General features: G+C 53.1%; 2 protein-coding genes across 8 annotated transcripts in view; one reads left to right on the top strand and one right to left on the bottom strand.

Annotated features, from left to right (window-relative positions):
* The window catches only part of UBAP2L (ubiquitin associated protein 2 like), a 29,998-nt gene extending 21,253 nt beyond the window's left edge, over positions 1 to 8,745 (bottom strand). For 5 of the 7 annotated variants that reach the window (XM_058860789.1, XM_058860788.1, XM_058860790.1 and 2 more), the window contains exons 1-4: positions 4,627 to 4,856; positions 3,965 to 4,042; positions 2,720 to 2,830; positions 107 to 275 (exon numbers count right to left, since the gene is read on the bottom strand). In XM_058860789.1, coding sequence (XP_058716772.1) covers positions 107 to 275; positions 2,720 to 2,830; positions 3,965 to 4,042; positions 4,627 to 4,716 — 448 coding nt within the window. In that variant the 5' untranslated portion in view covers positions 4,717 to 4,856. Of the gene's footprint in view, positions 1 to 106; positions 276 to 2,719; positions 2,831 to 3,964; positions 4,043 to 4,626; positions 4,857 to 8,406; positions 8,611 to 8,643 lie in introns of those variants that run through there. The other 2 variants (XM_058860786.1, XM_058860787.1) reach the window with 2 other exon arrangements.
* Positions 8,746 to 8,761: 16 nt separating this feature from the next.
* Positions 8,762 to 12,082, top strand: C33H1orf43 (chromosome 33 C1orf43 homolog). Its single transcript, XM_058860796.1, has 7 exons — positions 8,762 to 8,920; positions 9,357 to 9,458; positions 9,658 to 9,766; positions 9,938 to 9,991; positions 10,275 to 10,441; positions 10,564 to 10,622; positions 11,011 to 12,082. Exons 1-7 carry the CDS (start codon positions 8,852 to 8,854, stop codon positions 11,207 to 11,209), a joined length of 759 nt encoding a protein of 252 aa, XP_058716779.1. The 5' UTR covers positions 8,762 to 8,851; the 3' UTR covers positions 11,210 to 12,082.
* The last annotated feature ends 2,038 nt before the right edge of the window (positions 12,083 to 14,120 follow it).

Here is a 14,120-nt window from a genome sequence, read left to right as displayed (position 1 = left end):
TTTCCTCACAGATGTGTCTGCCCAAAAAGCTTTACTGACAGCTGCTACACAGCACAGAGTGCTTCAGTGTGAGGGTTTTGGGAGTTATTAAAGGGCAGGTCCATACACTCTCTTCCACGGGTGGCACCTCGCCCTCGCCTCGGCAGCCCGCCACGTCGTCTGCTAAAATCCCGCTCCCGATCCCGGTTTTCTTTGCTTTCTTCACTGGGTTCCGTCTGTCCACTCTCCTTCTGTCCTGAGACACCTTTCTTCTTCCCAACCATTTCCCAGGAATGCTGAAGGTTTGCAGAGGAGAAAGAAATTAATCACAGTTAGATCAGTGAAAGGTGCAAATCCACAAAGATTTAAACATGCTACAGAGAACATAACAGGGATCTCTGCAAAAATAATTTCTGGATCCATTTTTTAAGGGAGCCTATCAAGTGTACATATAGCACATCATCTTTGTCCAAGCCAAGCCTTCTTACAGCTGACTGGCATGCAGTTTAAGGTAACAGGAGATGAGTTATTCTATTTCTGCAAAGATCTACTAAAATTCTTCAATATAGGGGGCATGATAGATACTTCTACAATTCTAAGCATGGATCTTGCTTAGGGGGGAAAAAAAGCCTGTCATTTCACACAGGTCAACAGGAGCTATCAGAATAACCCAGATAAATGTTTCATAGTGATCTGCAGTCAACATTTGGGGTAAGTTCTTTCTGCAGATGCAAAATTATTAATGAAACCTCTCCCCTAAATATCATCTCAGATGGAGAGAATCATCACAGAATTTAACCAACAGGCAAGTTCAATTGCAAAACATTAAGTCTGCCTCCAGCTCACTGCCATGGGCCTGCACCCATGTATTTTCTGAAAGCTGCAGTAGTTTCATACTCTTAAACTGATGCTGCACACTATTAGAACAATTGAACATAGTCTTAAGTCATTGAGAATCATCTAAAAACATAACTGGCAGACAACTGGGTTTGGACAGCAGCACGCCATTCAAAAAACCTAACAACATAGTGGCACAAACTGCCATTAAACCCAAGGCTTCCAAAGTCTTTCTCCATAGGTATCTGGCTCAGAAATAAACTTTAAAATTACTGTATTCCAAGTAAACATGTTTCAAGCAAATGTTTTTTTTTTTTAACCAAACCTAATCTAATGCTAAGATAGTACCTGCACCTTTTCTGTTTGAAATACAGTACATTACCAGTAACTAGTTCACCAGGTAAGCTGTCTTCAGCACCAGAGCACCCAAGCAATTAACAGGTCTGTTTCTTATAAGAAAATTCCCTTTCTGGGATTGCTGCACAAATTGGATCCAGGCCAGAAGCAGTTCCAAGGTACTTGACCAATGGCAGCGGCAGGGCTGCCTGTGTTCAGTGATGCTGTGACCACAATGCCACCAGGTTGGATCAGTGGCAGACCAGCACCTCCTCCACCAGCTCCCTGCCTGCCTCTCCATGGCCCTGCCCTGCAGGGCCTTGTGCTGCACATCCAATAAAGGAGGTGCTGCTACACAGCACTGTGTGCTGCACACTGTCCTGGATGCTACTCTCATGAGCAATGTGTTTCTCTAGGCAATTAAATTGCTGTGATAGGGATTTGTTCTCTGACTAGAAGTCACTGATTACAAGAGATGGGGAGGAGAACACAGTTGTGGCAGAGCTATGCCCCAGCAATGCATGTCCCTATCATTCCCATTTCTAAAGGTATTTTCCAAAAGCTATGTCAATGGAAAGGGCTTTCTAAAGACAAGGAGGAACACATACGTTTGTTATACAGAACTTGTCTGAATCCAAAGCAAGCAGAGAACCAGACACTGGGGAGCAGCTGCAATACACAAAATATAGTCTGAGGTGTCCAGCTCATCCACATACTCTCAGGGTTTATCACAGGCAAAAAAATGAGCTAAAGCATAATATTCTAAAATGATATCTAGACTCTCAACTCAGAGTTGAGTTGGCTCCAACCAAACCAGGGTACCAGGAAGATATGTGATTTCAGCAGTGGTTTGGAAGGATCTCACATTCACAGGCTTTTTCTTGGGCTATAACAGTACTTGCATCTCTGCTGTCTTTGTCACAAAAGGAATGACACCCTGCACGCAGGCAGAAGGCTCCTCCTAAGCAAGCACTCTTGTTCTTGGGGCTGACCTCAGCTTGCCTGAGATAAGCACCTGCATGACAAACAGCAACCAAGCCCAACTCCACAACAACAAACAGCAAAAAGGCCCTCAAAACCATGGCATAGGCTGCACAGAAGCCAGTCAGTGCATCACTAAGAAATGACTAAAGAAGTCATTTAGGGCCAGAGACACAAAAACCACGTTGCTCTGATAGAAAGGAACCCCAGCTGACACACACCTGCCTTTCAATGCAGGTCAGTCAGCCCTGATGGGGAAAAGCAAATTCCTTCACACTCACTGGTGTGAAAGCACATACAGATGCCACTGACCTATTGTCAAACTGCTTAGATTCAAAAGTAATAGGAAGGAAATTACTTATGGCATTTTCTCCTCTATTCCTTCAAGCCTAGGGCCATTCTCATGGCCTATGCAAGCCCACAGAGAGCAGCATTCAGCATCCAGGTCACAGTCACACTGTTCATGCTCTTGTAGAACTAGTCAGTCATAGTGGCTCTCCTTCTCTTAACATTACTGGATGCCTCGCCTCCAAATATGCAGTTACACTCAACTAGGCCTCACCAGATTTACAGGACCTAACCCTACCGTGTCTGGATTGCCCTCCAGCAGCACATTGATGGCTCTGTTGACATCTCCATTGCAGTCATGCAGAGCAATCACACACTCGTCCTGGTTCTTGCCTGTGATGTCAATCAGCTGTAGAGAAGACAACACCATGATCAGCATGTTCCAAACCAACATGGCACCAAAATCTCTATGGGTCTCTCAGAAGACAAGTGAGTTGAAGCCTAAACCAGAAACCCTTCAAAATTGAAGGGTTGAAATAAAAAACTGAAGGGCTAGGGAATCTCCCCAGCCTTCTCAGCTTAACTGTATTCCTCAACAAGAGGTGACAGAGTATGAATTTTTGAGTTACCATTGTTTCATCATGACCCTCCTTTCACTACAACCTCCTTTTCTCAGGATAACACTGTTACCTGCAGAAACAAACTAAAAGTTCAGCAAGACAAGACTTGCTGAACCTGCATCAAGGCAATGTCAAACACAGAGGCTGAGGGAGAATGGCCCTGAGAAGAAGGACTTGGGGGTGTGAGTTAACATGACCCGGCCAAGTTCACTGGGAGCCCAGAAAGCCAATCCTGTCCTAGACTCATCCACAGCAGTGTGGACAGCATGCGAAGGGGGAATTCTGCCCTGCTGAGACCCCCCCCCTGCAGTGCTGCCTCCAGTTCTGGGGCCCCAGCACAGGAAGGACAAGGAGCTGCTGGACCGAGTCCAGAGGAGCCTCTGAAGGCTGAAGCCCCTCTGCTCTGAAGACAGACTGGGAGAACTGGGGGTGTTGAGCTTGCAGAAGTAAAAGTTCCAGGGAGACCTCAGAGTCCCTTCCAGTGCCTGAAGAGGCTCCAAGAGAGCTGGAAAGGGTCTTTGGACAAGGGCCTGGAGTGACAGGACAGGGTAATGGTTTCCCATTGCCAGAGGGCAGGGTTATTTAGGCTACTGAGAAGGAATTCTTGGCTGTGAGGGTAATGAGGCCCTGGTACAGACTGCCCAGAGAAGCTGTGACTGCCCCATCCCTGGAAGTGTTCAAGGTCAGGTTGGACAAAGCTTGGAACAACTTGGGATAGTGGAATATATCACCATAGCACAGGGAATTGAATACCCTTTAACATCCCTACTGATGTAAACCATGCTATGATACAACTTTATGAAGCCAGTCTAAGGAAATTCAAGGAGCAGCAAGGTGTGTCCCTCCAACCCCCCAGATTTCACAGTACTCCCAATACTGATCTCGCCTTCCTGTCAGAGTTCACCTTCATTTTCTACACTCACTTGTTTCACCTTCTCCTCAAAGTCAGCATCATTGTGGTCAGAAATCATCTGTGCAAGTCGAATCTGTTCCGCAGTAGCCTAAAGAAATCAGAGAGAGACAGAGCACATTGTCAGAGTGGTGCATTTCCAAACCATCCTCCAAAGGCCATTCTGCTACTCCAAGTTCTCCAGAAAATCTGGAAAGGAATCAGCATAGCAAAGAGAAGGCACAAGCAAGGGTCAGAGAAAGAAAACTCCAGGGAGAAAGTGAGATGAAAAAGGAGCAAGAAGAAGAGTATTGAAGAAAGGGATATAGTGTTGAATGGCCTCATGGCACCACATGAGCAGCAGCCACCCAAACCACATCTGTTTTGGGGCAGACCTTATCACCACCAGACTGCCAAGACCCACTCTGCAGGTGGCTTTTCAGCCACTTGCATTCATTAAAGTGTGTGAGGAATAGACAAACAGAAGTAAAACCAAATCTCATCAGCAGCTCTCACTTGGAGACACAAAGATGGAAACCCCAGGGTCAGCAGCTGCCCAATTAACCTGGCTCTGGCAGCAGCACCTTGTGGCACATGGGGAGTTTGTTAGGCGAGCCCAGCCGTCAGCACCAGACCAGACAGGAGTGCCAGGTCTCCACCTGTAAGCTACCCGGTTTCTATGGACACTGCCCTTACCTGCGGCCGCTGCTTGTGCTGCGTCTGGCTCTGTGTCTGTGTCTGCTCCCAGTTCCCCCGGGCTCGGTTAGTGCCCACCGATGTCATCATTTACAGTATATACAAATAACAGTATTTACAAGGTTGAACTCTGTGGTGGGTCAGGGGAGAAGAGAGAACGGACTGTTAGATACCAAAAACAAAAGGCAGCACCAAGACTGAACAATCACAAGGTCAACACAACCATAATGGCTGCTGTAGATCACCACCCTCCCCACCACTTCCCTACAACCACAGCAGGCCAGGCTGCCATCACCACATGCTCCCAACACAAAATGGCCACTTGTACTTCTTGAGGTTTCTCTCTGGATACCATGGAAAACTGCTCCAAATGGAATATCACCTGCATCCAGATGGGAGGAATCAGGCACCATAAAGTCAAAGGAAAATCATACACTCACAGAGTGGTTTAGGTTGGAGGGGACCTTGAAGCTCATCCAGTTCACCCCTCTGCCATGGGCCCAGGTAGCTCTGGCCTTGAACACTTCCAGAGGTGGGGTAGCCACAGCTTCTCTGGGCAAGCTGTGCCAGAACCTCACCACCCTGATTGTTAAAAACCTCCTTCTCAGGTAATCTAGACTGACCCTCCTTCAGCTTGAAGCCATCACCTGGACTTGAGGCAAAGTTTAACAACTTCTTGTTGAAACACACGAGTGGGCACAAATCTGCCATGAGCCCAAGCTGAGGTCGTGGCCTTCAAATGGAGCAGGAAGGCTAGAAAGAAGCTTCAAAGAAACTTCACTTGAAGGACAGAGCATCTCAGAACCTCCGACACATCAGCTACTTCCCCTTCTCCTTTCCTGCCTTTAAAGCAGGGCAGGGGAAGCAAAAATGCTCCAGCAATAAGTGGTGCTACAGGTCTGTGGAATTTTTGTTTTAACAAAAACCTGCCTTTGCAGAAGTGCCTATTTTTGCTTATTTAAATTATTCCCTTCAACTGGAAATACTAAGTTTTTCTTAGTATTCTTGATTAAAAACATACCAAAAAAGTGAACAAGATGTCTACAAGGAATAACAGCAAGTAACACTGTTAGATAACACTGCTTGAGACAAAAAATCCCAAGAAGAGTTTGAGTGTCCAAAGCAAGCAGTGTTTTCTAACCTCACACTGGGCCTCAGGGCAGGGGGTGTTGGAAGGGATTAGCACTGAGGTTTTACCCTCTCTAGTGCCTTCCAGACACAAAGGATGTGAGAAACATCCCACAGCACTTGTCAGGACTCACAGCTTCTGAGCCCCTGAAATTTCAATAATCACAGAATTCACATTTTTGTATTTCATTACTAAGACTGCAAAGCCTTCCCACAAAGCAGCAGGACCTGCTGCTGTGCCCCAGGCAGACATGTGGGACATGGGAAGGAGCCACAGAACACAGAAGCAGGGAGAAAAGCTTAGCAAGACAATCAGACCTGCAGGATCTGCTATACATGAGCAGGGCAGCACAGAGAGAAACACGGTGTGCCAAGTAGAGAAGTTCAGAAGCAGCATTAGCAAATAGCATGGGAAAAACTGGGGAATCTCCTGAAGTTTCCAAGTACTCAACTGTGTGAGAAATCCCTCCTGAGAGCAGAGAGGCCCTAACATTGCCTCTGCACTAGACCCACATCCCCCACACCTGCTCCTACCAGTGCCTGGCTTTTCTCTGTAGGCAAGCTTCTGTGCAATTGCTCCTGCAGCTCCCCACAAAACCTCCAAACTCCACCCTTCACAGCCACCCATGCCTCATGGCAACTTCATACCACAGTTTTACAGCTCTACAATGTCAAGACCCCTGATCAGGAAACAATCCAAGCTCCCTGTGCAGCTACCAGGAGCCCCTGAGGTATGGGGGAAGAGCACCAAGCCTGCACTTCTGCCAAGGCAGAGCAGTAAAAGCCTTCTATCCCCAGCCACCCCCTCTGTGCAGGCTCCATTCCCATGTTATACATTTATTTTTGCTTTCTTCCAGTTCCAAGTTTCACGCACAATTTGTTGCATTAAACCAACCTGACAGCAGAACCACAGGCCCAGAGGGAAGTGATTCCACGCATCCACAGGAACCCAGCCTGCAACATCCCTGGGACACAGCTCCAGCAGACTAAGCCCAAACCTTGTGCAGCACCCAGGCATTGTTCAGCAGCTCCACTCTGCCCAGCTGCACCGCTGCCACCAGTAACACAAGTATTTGCCCTTTAATGCGCAAAAATCCCATAAGAAAAATATCTACGATAAAAACCTCAGCCAGGCCCTGACTCTGCTGAGACTGTCAGGTGAGGGGGTGTCCCCATGCAGACCCCACAGCAGCCTTGAGGAAAGACGACTTGGCTACTGGTAACTTATTTCTCAATGTTGTCAATGAACTTGAGATCAGCTCACTGGCAGCACTGAACCGCAGAACGTGGTTACCCCAATGCCTGCGCTGGCCCCACAGCTGCATGCAAGTTTCCCAGGTCAAAGCTGTTCTCATCAAAAGCATTTCATCTCTTCTCTTCAGAGAGCAAACCTGCACACATTGTACCAGGAGGTGAAAGAGCAGCTCCAGCCAATGCAAGTGGTGACCAATCCACATTGGAGCACTAGGATTAAAGGGAGCAGCACTTGCACCTCAGGTCAACAGTGCCGCACTCAGAGCTTAGGGAAAACAAGAAGTTTCACAGTTACAGGTTACAACACCCTATGGTCAAAGACACTGCATCAAATGAGACATTTGCTGTTACCCCCTTTCCATCTCAGACCACACCACTGCCTTCCCACCAGGCCTAAAGAGGAGAGTCTCAACTACACAAGTGAAGTGTGGAGTCTCCAGAAAATGAGGGGATACAAAAATGTAACAAACTGTTCATTTTATTAGAAACGTCAGATAAGTTACAGTTTCAGAACCAGTATCTGTAGGTCCCTTGGCTGCGCCAGACCTGCTGGCAGCCACTCGCCCTGGCACATCCCAGTTTCAGTTTCCCTGATGTGTTAATACAGAAAAAAGGTATTTTCATCCCATTCCAACACAGCTTAATTAACACGTGCAAAAAAACTCCAAAGCCCCAAAGGAAAGGGACAGAGAAGGCAAAACTTTTCCCACAACGTGGGGCAGAATGAGGACCCAAAAAGGGCTATCAATGCAAGTTTTTCCCCAGAGCAAAGACATGGTGGCCGCAAACCGAGTCATTCTGCGTATGCAAAGCACGAGCTTTTAGGGAGATGCTCCCGGATATGCCATCAGAGACCCCGACTTGGTGTCGACGGGCAGCGCTTTGCTGGGAAGACTCCGGGCAGGAGGGCGCAAGCAGAGCCCCCAGACCGGGATGGAGGCACATGAAGAAGAGTGGCACTCGCGGGCCGGGGCTCCTCCAGGACCCCCGAATCGCTGTTGCCCGGGAATTTCAGGTGAGCAGCGGAACCACCCCTGCCACGGCCCCCGGGGCGCCGCCAAGGAGCGGCAGCAGCGGCGGGCCTGGCGGCCCGCAAGGAGCCCGGCAGGGCGGGAGCACGGCTCCCATTGTTACCGCCGGCAGCGGCGGGGACGGGCGGGCCCCGAGAGCGCGGCAGGGTCGGAGCCGCCCGACCCCACAGCTCAGTCCACGGCACACAATGAGGCGACGGACCGGACTGAACTGGAGGGCGCTGGCGGGGCCGGGCGGGAACCCCCACGGCAGCGCCAGGCCGGGCCTGCAACGGAGAGGCGGGCGAGTTCGGGCCGCTTCCGCCCTCATGGCCGCGGCCGCCATTTCACCCCCCCCGCCCGCACCCGGCCCGCCCGCCCGCCTCACCTGCGGCGGCCGCGCGCTACGCCAGCCCCCGGCTACGGCCCGGCCCACTAGGCCGCGCGGGGCCCAGCGGCGGCGGCGGCAGGGCTCAGAGCCGCCCCCGGGGCGCCGGACGCAGCGGGGCCGGGTGAGCGGGAGGCGGCGAGGCCGGGCAGGTAGGGGGCGGCGGCGGGAGCCGGTGGGGGCGGGTTAGGGGGCCGCGCGGTACCGGAGCCGCCGCCGCCGCCGCCGCAACTTTACCTGGGTCCGCCCGCACTGACAACTCCCCCGACCCCGCCCCCAGCACGTGACCGGGCGGGGCGGGGCTGCCCGCGCCGGGCACGTGACGTACGCGGGGCGCTGCGGCGGCCCCGTACGGATCACGTGATTTGGGCTATTCTGGTCACGTGGTGTGGGCGAAAGGCGGCTTTGTGGCCGCCATGTTGTGCGGCCCCGGGCCGGGCCGGGCATGGCGGGGGCCGGCAGCAACTGGCTTTCGGGGGTCAACGTGGTGCTGGTCATGGCTTACGGCAGTCTGGTGAGGACCGGCGCGACAGGGTGGGGCGGCCTGGCATGTCTGTGCGGCCTGGAGTGTCCGCGGAGCCGGACCACGCGAGTCCGTGGAGCCCCCGCGAGGCTGATCCTGGCGCGTCTGTGGAGCTCCCGTGCGTCCGGGCCCGAGGAGTCGATAGAGCTCCCGAGAGACATGTCCCAGACTGTCTGTGGGGAACCCCTCGATGTCGGGTTCGAGGCCCTCATGGGGCTGGGCTGGAGGCTCGTGGGGTCGGGGAGAAGACGTGAGTGGCAGCCTCTGTAGAGATTGGGAAGGTGTGGGGCTGACCTGAGTGTCCGTGGGGCTCCTAGTGGGCAGAACAGAGACCTCTGCTCGCAGGGGTCGGAGGGCTGGGCACAGGCTGGCTGTGAGACCTCCCCTCCGGCGCATGCCTGACCCCCACCCCGCTGTGGCTCCACAGGTCTTCGTGCTGCTGTTCATCTTCGTGAAACGCCAGATCATGCGCTTTGCCATGAAATCCCGCCGTGGCCCCCACGTACCTGTGGGACAGCATGCACCCAAGGTGGGTATTCTCCATTCCCTACACCCACCAGCCCATTCATGCCTGAAGGGACAGGCAGGAGCTGCTCCAGCGTCAGAGCTGCTGCCTCAGAGTGGTGATAGGCAGTGGGGAGGGTACGGTTTATCTAGGGCCTGTTCTTATCCTTTTGATCCTACAGACAAAGTGAGTGGTCTGTAAATGTTTTTTTCCTGCTGTACAGGATTTAAAGGAAGAGATTGACATTCGACTGTCAAGGGTGCAGGACATCAAGTATGAGCCACAGCTGCTGGCAGAGGATGACGGCCGGCTCCTGCAGCTGGAGACACCAGGTACGGTGCCAGAGGTACCGTTCTGCACTTACTCCCCTGGAGCCAAGTCACACCTTTGACTGCTCATGTTGGTGTCATGTCACATGAGATGGTGTCTCTTCTCTTGTTTTCCCTTTCCCCACTTCCCTCCAAGGTTTGCAGAAATCTCAGTTTGTGCTTTCTCTTTACCAGGTTGCTATAACTACCTGTACAGGATGAAGGCACTGGATGCAATCAGGACATCAGGTAAGGGAGCCCAGAGTAAGAGTGGGAGCATAATGATGCAGAGAGACCCTGAATGAGGGTGCCAGCAGCCTCATGGGGAAGCTCCAGGTGCTCACTGGGGAGTAGCGGTCACTCAATCACTTCTCCCACTGGTGGCCTGAGGGTAGGCTTGCTCCATGTGCTGGGGCAGTTGGCAAATGGAGGCAGTGGGCACGGATAGAAATTTATCCAGCCACTGATTCTTGACCATAGGGATGAGCACAAACATTTTTACCTGCGCTTCAGCTGTTGTGCCTTTTTCTAGAAATCCCGTTTCAAGCAGAGGGCCGGTACCCAAAGTCTTTAATCGGGAAGAACTTCTGTGCCTACTTGCTGGAACTGCGGAATTCCAGCACCTCCTTCAAAGGCATCCGCAAAGCCTTGATTGACACCTTGCTGGATGGCTATGAGAGTGCCCGCTATGGCACTGGGGTGAGTGCTGCTGGGGCACTGCCCACCCTGCAGGGCACTCCTGTGCTCTGCCCTGCTGCTGGGACTGAGACCACACCATAACTTCAGCTGGATGTTCCATGGTCTTTTCTGTTTTTATTCAGGTCTTTGGGAAAATGGAATATCTGAAGTATGAAGAAGCTCTGAACGAACTGGCAAACATGTAAGTGCTGCTGCCCAGATGCAGTGGTGTATTCCTGGGCCCCAGCAGCCCTGGGGAAGGTATGAACAGAGATGGGTTTTGGGACACAGCCATCATCTGAGACAGGGGCTGTCTGTGCCGCTCTGTCCCTCTGGGTTCACTCCTTCCTTGCAGTTCATCTGTTACTGCAGGTCTTGGTTTGTTCCATAGTCCCAGTTGACATTCCTGCTTGTCCCCAACCACTTTGAGTCAGGGACTTGCAGAGAACCAGTGGCCTTAGATGTCAAGACATCAGTGAGTGCTATCACCGCGAAAGCAGATTTGTTTCATGTTGGACAGACAGATACACAGGCTGAGCGGCTCCTCTGGGGCGACAGCAGCAGTGATGGTGCCTCTTCTCTGCCCGCAGGACCAAGACTCGGGGTGGCAGCAGCCAGCGGCAGCACCAGTCAGCAGTGAAAGACCTCACCCTGTCCCCTGAAGTCTCCAATCCCACCACCATCCAGGTCACCTACCTTCCTTCCAGCCAGAAGAGCAAACGTGCCAAACACTTCCTGGAGCTGAAGAGTTTCAAGGACAACTACAACACACTGGAGAGCACCCTGTGAGCGTGCAGGGGCCTGGTGCAATGGGTATGCTGGGCAGGTCTGGGCTGCAGTGCAGGCAGCACTGAGAGGAACCAGCTGCACTTTCAGATCTCCCCCTCATACCACGTGGGAGGTCATCGCTTGGTGGGGGCTCCATTCCAGCTGCTGGAGTTTGGCCCTCACCAGGAGCCCATTCTGGAGCTGCTGAGCCTATGGGGATCAGCCCCATGGCCTTCTCTGCCACAGGCTTATGACACTCCAGTCTCTGAGTCCTGCACTGTCTTGGACCCTGTGAATAAACTCATGAGCTTGAGCTTATTTATAAAGAGATGGATCCCAGCCAGCACTCTCCTCTGCCCGCCCTTCCCTGCAACAGCTAGCGGGAACTGATGTTTGTCCATCCTGTCCGTGTAGGTCTTGGGCACTGGAGCCACTTGTCTGTTTTTTTCCAAAGGGTGAACACTTTTCCCCATGACATCATTGTTCCTGCTGTCAGCCCTTTGTGGCCAGCCTGCCTGTGCACCAGGATGAGGTAGAAATAGTTTGGTGCCTGTTCTTAGCACTGTGGCTAAGCTACCACTCTGGGCTGAGGTTTCTACTCATTCTCCTGCAACCGGGCATTTGGGGACGTCTTGAGTGGACAAAACAGTGCTAAATGTTCCATCTGTTCTGCCAAGGGGGTGTTTGCTCCCACTTTCACCAGCGCCTCACATGCCAGCGTCTGCCGAGCTCCTGAGGCTGAAAGCTCGTGGCCCCCACCTTGAGTCTGCATTCTGTCAGGCTGAGGACAGCACTGGCAGCTCATCCATCACTGTGGCGTGGGCGACACAGAGTAGAGAGTACAGACCTTGGCACTTTTTAATTACTGTTTAATAAAATGGCAGTTCAGCTCAAGTAGGATGTGTGCCACTGGTCTTTGACTGCAGGGCCCCATCCCTACCCAATCCCAGGCTTCATCCCCTCCTGAAGCCGCTACAAAGTAACTGAGATGCCATTAATGGTAACCAGGATGCTGCCATTACTGCTATGGTAGCTGCAATACCATGACGCGAACTGGCATGCAGTTATGGTAACCAGAATGCCACATTACAGTAACTGTGAGGCTGTTACTGTAACCAGGATGCCGAGGTATTCCATTACCGACGTGGCTGTTGCAGGGGAACCGTTGCAGGGTCCCTGTGGCACTGGCTATGGCAGTACCAAACAGCCAGAGCTCCTCGCTGCAGCAGGAGGAGGTCAGACAGGGCAGGGGTTGGGAAGATGGAAGCTGTCTTGGGAGCAGGTGGGGACAGTGGGCTGCAGTGTGCCCTGGTGCAGGTCAAGCCCCAGGCCACACAAACATTGCTCTTTGTTTGCAGGTCCAGGCAAATGGGAACGCTGGTGCAAGGCTCTTGGAGAGGTAGAGCTGGCAAAGCAGCCTGGGGGCTTTGATCCCCTGGGGATCTGTGGGTGATGAGGAGTCTAGTACAGGGCAGGCTGAGGGGAACATCTCTGCATCCCTGACCTGCCCACCCTGTGCCTCAAAAGCTGTGGGCAGGAGGCCAGGGAGCACCCAAAGTGCTGGGTATCGTCCCTTGAGGTGTTGCAGTGGATCATGGAGCCGCGGCTGAAGAAGTGTGTGGAGTTGGAGCTGAACCTTGCAGGCAGGGAGCAGGCAGTGGTGAGGCTGGGCATTGGTTGGGTTCAGCTAGGGTTCCCCAGCCCTCTGCTGACAGCGGTGGGTGCCACCCTTGTCCTGCTCCACTACATCCTGGAGAACAATGTCTCCCAGCGCTGATGAGCCAGGGGATATGGGAGTTCAGCACAACCCCTGTACCTGGCAGATCCGCCGAGATGCCCTGTCCAATCTTGTCCTGGATGAGCACCTACAGCACCAGCAGGAGCTGCGCCAGCAGGAGAAAGCCTTCTATGTGGAGCGGCTCTGAGTGCTCAGCCCAGTGTGTGGCTCTGGCCTGGAATCGCCCAGCTCATGGCTAAGAATAAAACATGTTGAGCAAGACAGGCTGTCTCTGCTGCATATGAAGCATGGGACAGTCCAGGGCAGCAGTGGGGGGAAGACACAGCTCAGTACAATTCCTGTGGCTGGGATCCAGATATGTTGCCTGCAACCCTGGGTGTTCTGGATCCTGCACTCTTCATCTCACCCATGGCTGCGCCAGGAGGTGGCAGCAGGGCCAGTATGCCTCACCAGAGGTGAGTGGGTGCTGCACACTGGATTCCTGTCCTAGCACAGGACCTGCTGTGTGCCACAGTGCTCCTGGCCATGTGGCACAGCCCTGCAGCAGCAGGGAGAGGAGCCTGGCTGGGCTGGGTGCAATTCTCCCTGTCCCCGCTTGCCATTCAGGCACCCCAGGATCCCTGTCTGCTCCCCAGCTGGGAGGGCCCAGTTCCCCACCTCCCATCCCTTCTGCCTGTGTCCGACCTTGGTGTCTCCCAGCCCCAGGGCCCATCAGTGCCTGCTCTGGCTCTGCTTATTGACAGGGCTGGGGGCTGCTCAGCCGGCACCCCCCGCCCCTGGCCCTTCATTAGCTCAGCTGTCGGGCTGCATCACATCACCCACTGCCACATACACGGCCCTGGCTCTGGCACTGCTGCTGCCACGTTTGTCCCTGCTGTCCCCACTCCCACCTCATCATGGGCCACCTCAGGGGGCTGAAGCCCCTGACCCCCAAGGCCAGGCTGTGTCCCAATCCTTCCCGTGGCACTCAGGATTCTGGCTGCCCCATGTCCTGTCCCATTGGTACCCCAAAGCCTGAGCCCCCACAAAGCCCCTGGTGCCATTCGCAAGGCTGACACGCCACACTGCAGCAAAACACTGATGTGGTGTGGGGAGGCTGTGCTTCCAGCACTCCATGATATCCCATGTGCCCTTGTTGCTGGACACCACCACCCTGGTCCCAACAGCTACTTCAGTGTGGGTTGGGTCCTGCTT

The sequence above is a fragment of the Poecile atricapillus genome, chromosome 33, assembly GCF_030490865.1.
Source record: "Poecile atricapillus isolate bPoeAtr1 chromosome 33, bPoeAtr1.hap1, whole genome shotgun sequence".
NCBI lineage: Eukaryota > Metazoa > Chordata > Aves > Passeriformes > Paridae > Poecile > Poecile atricapillus.
The sequence above is the reverse complement of the archived record's forward strand: the minus strand, read 5'-3'. Positions and strand labels throughout refer to the sequence as shown.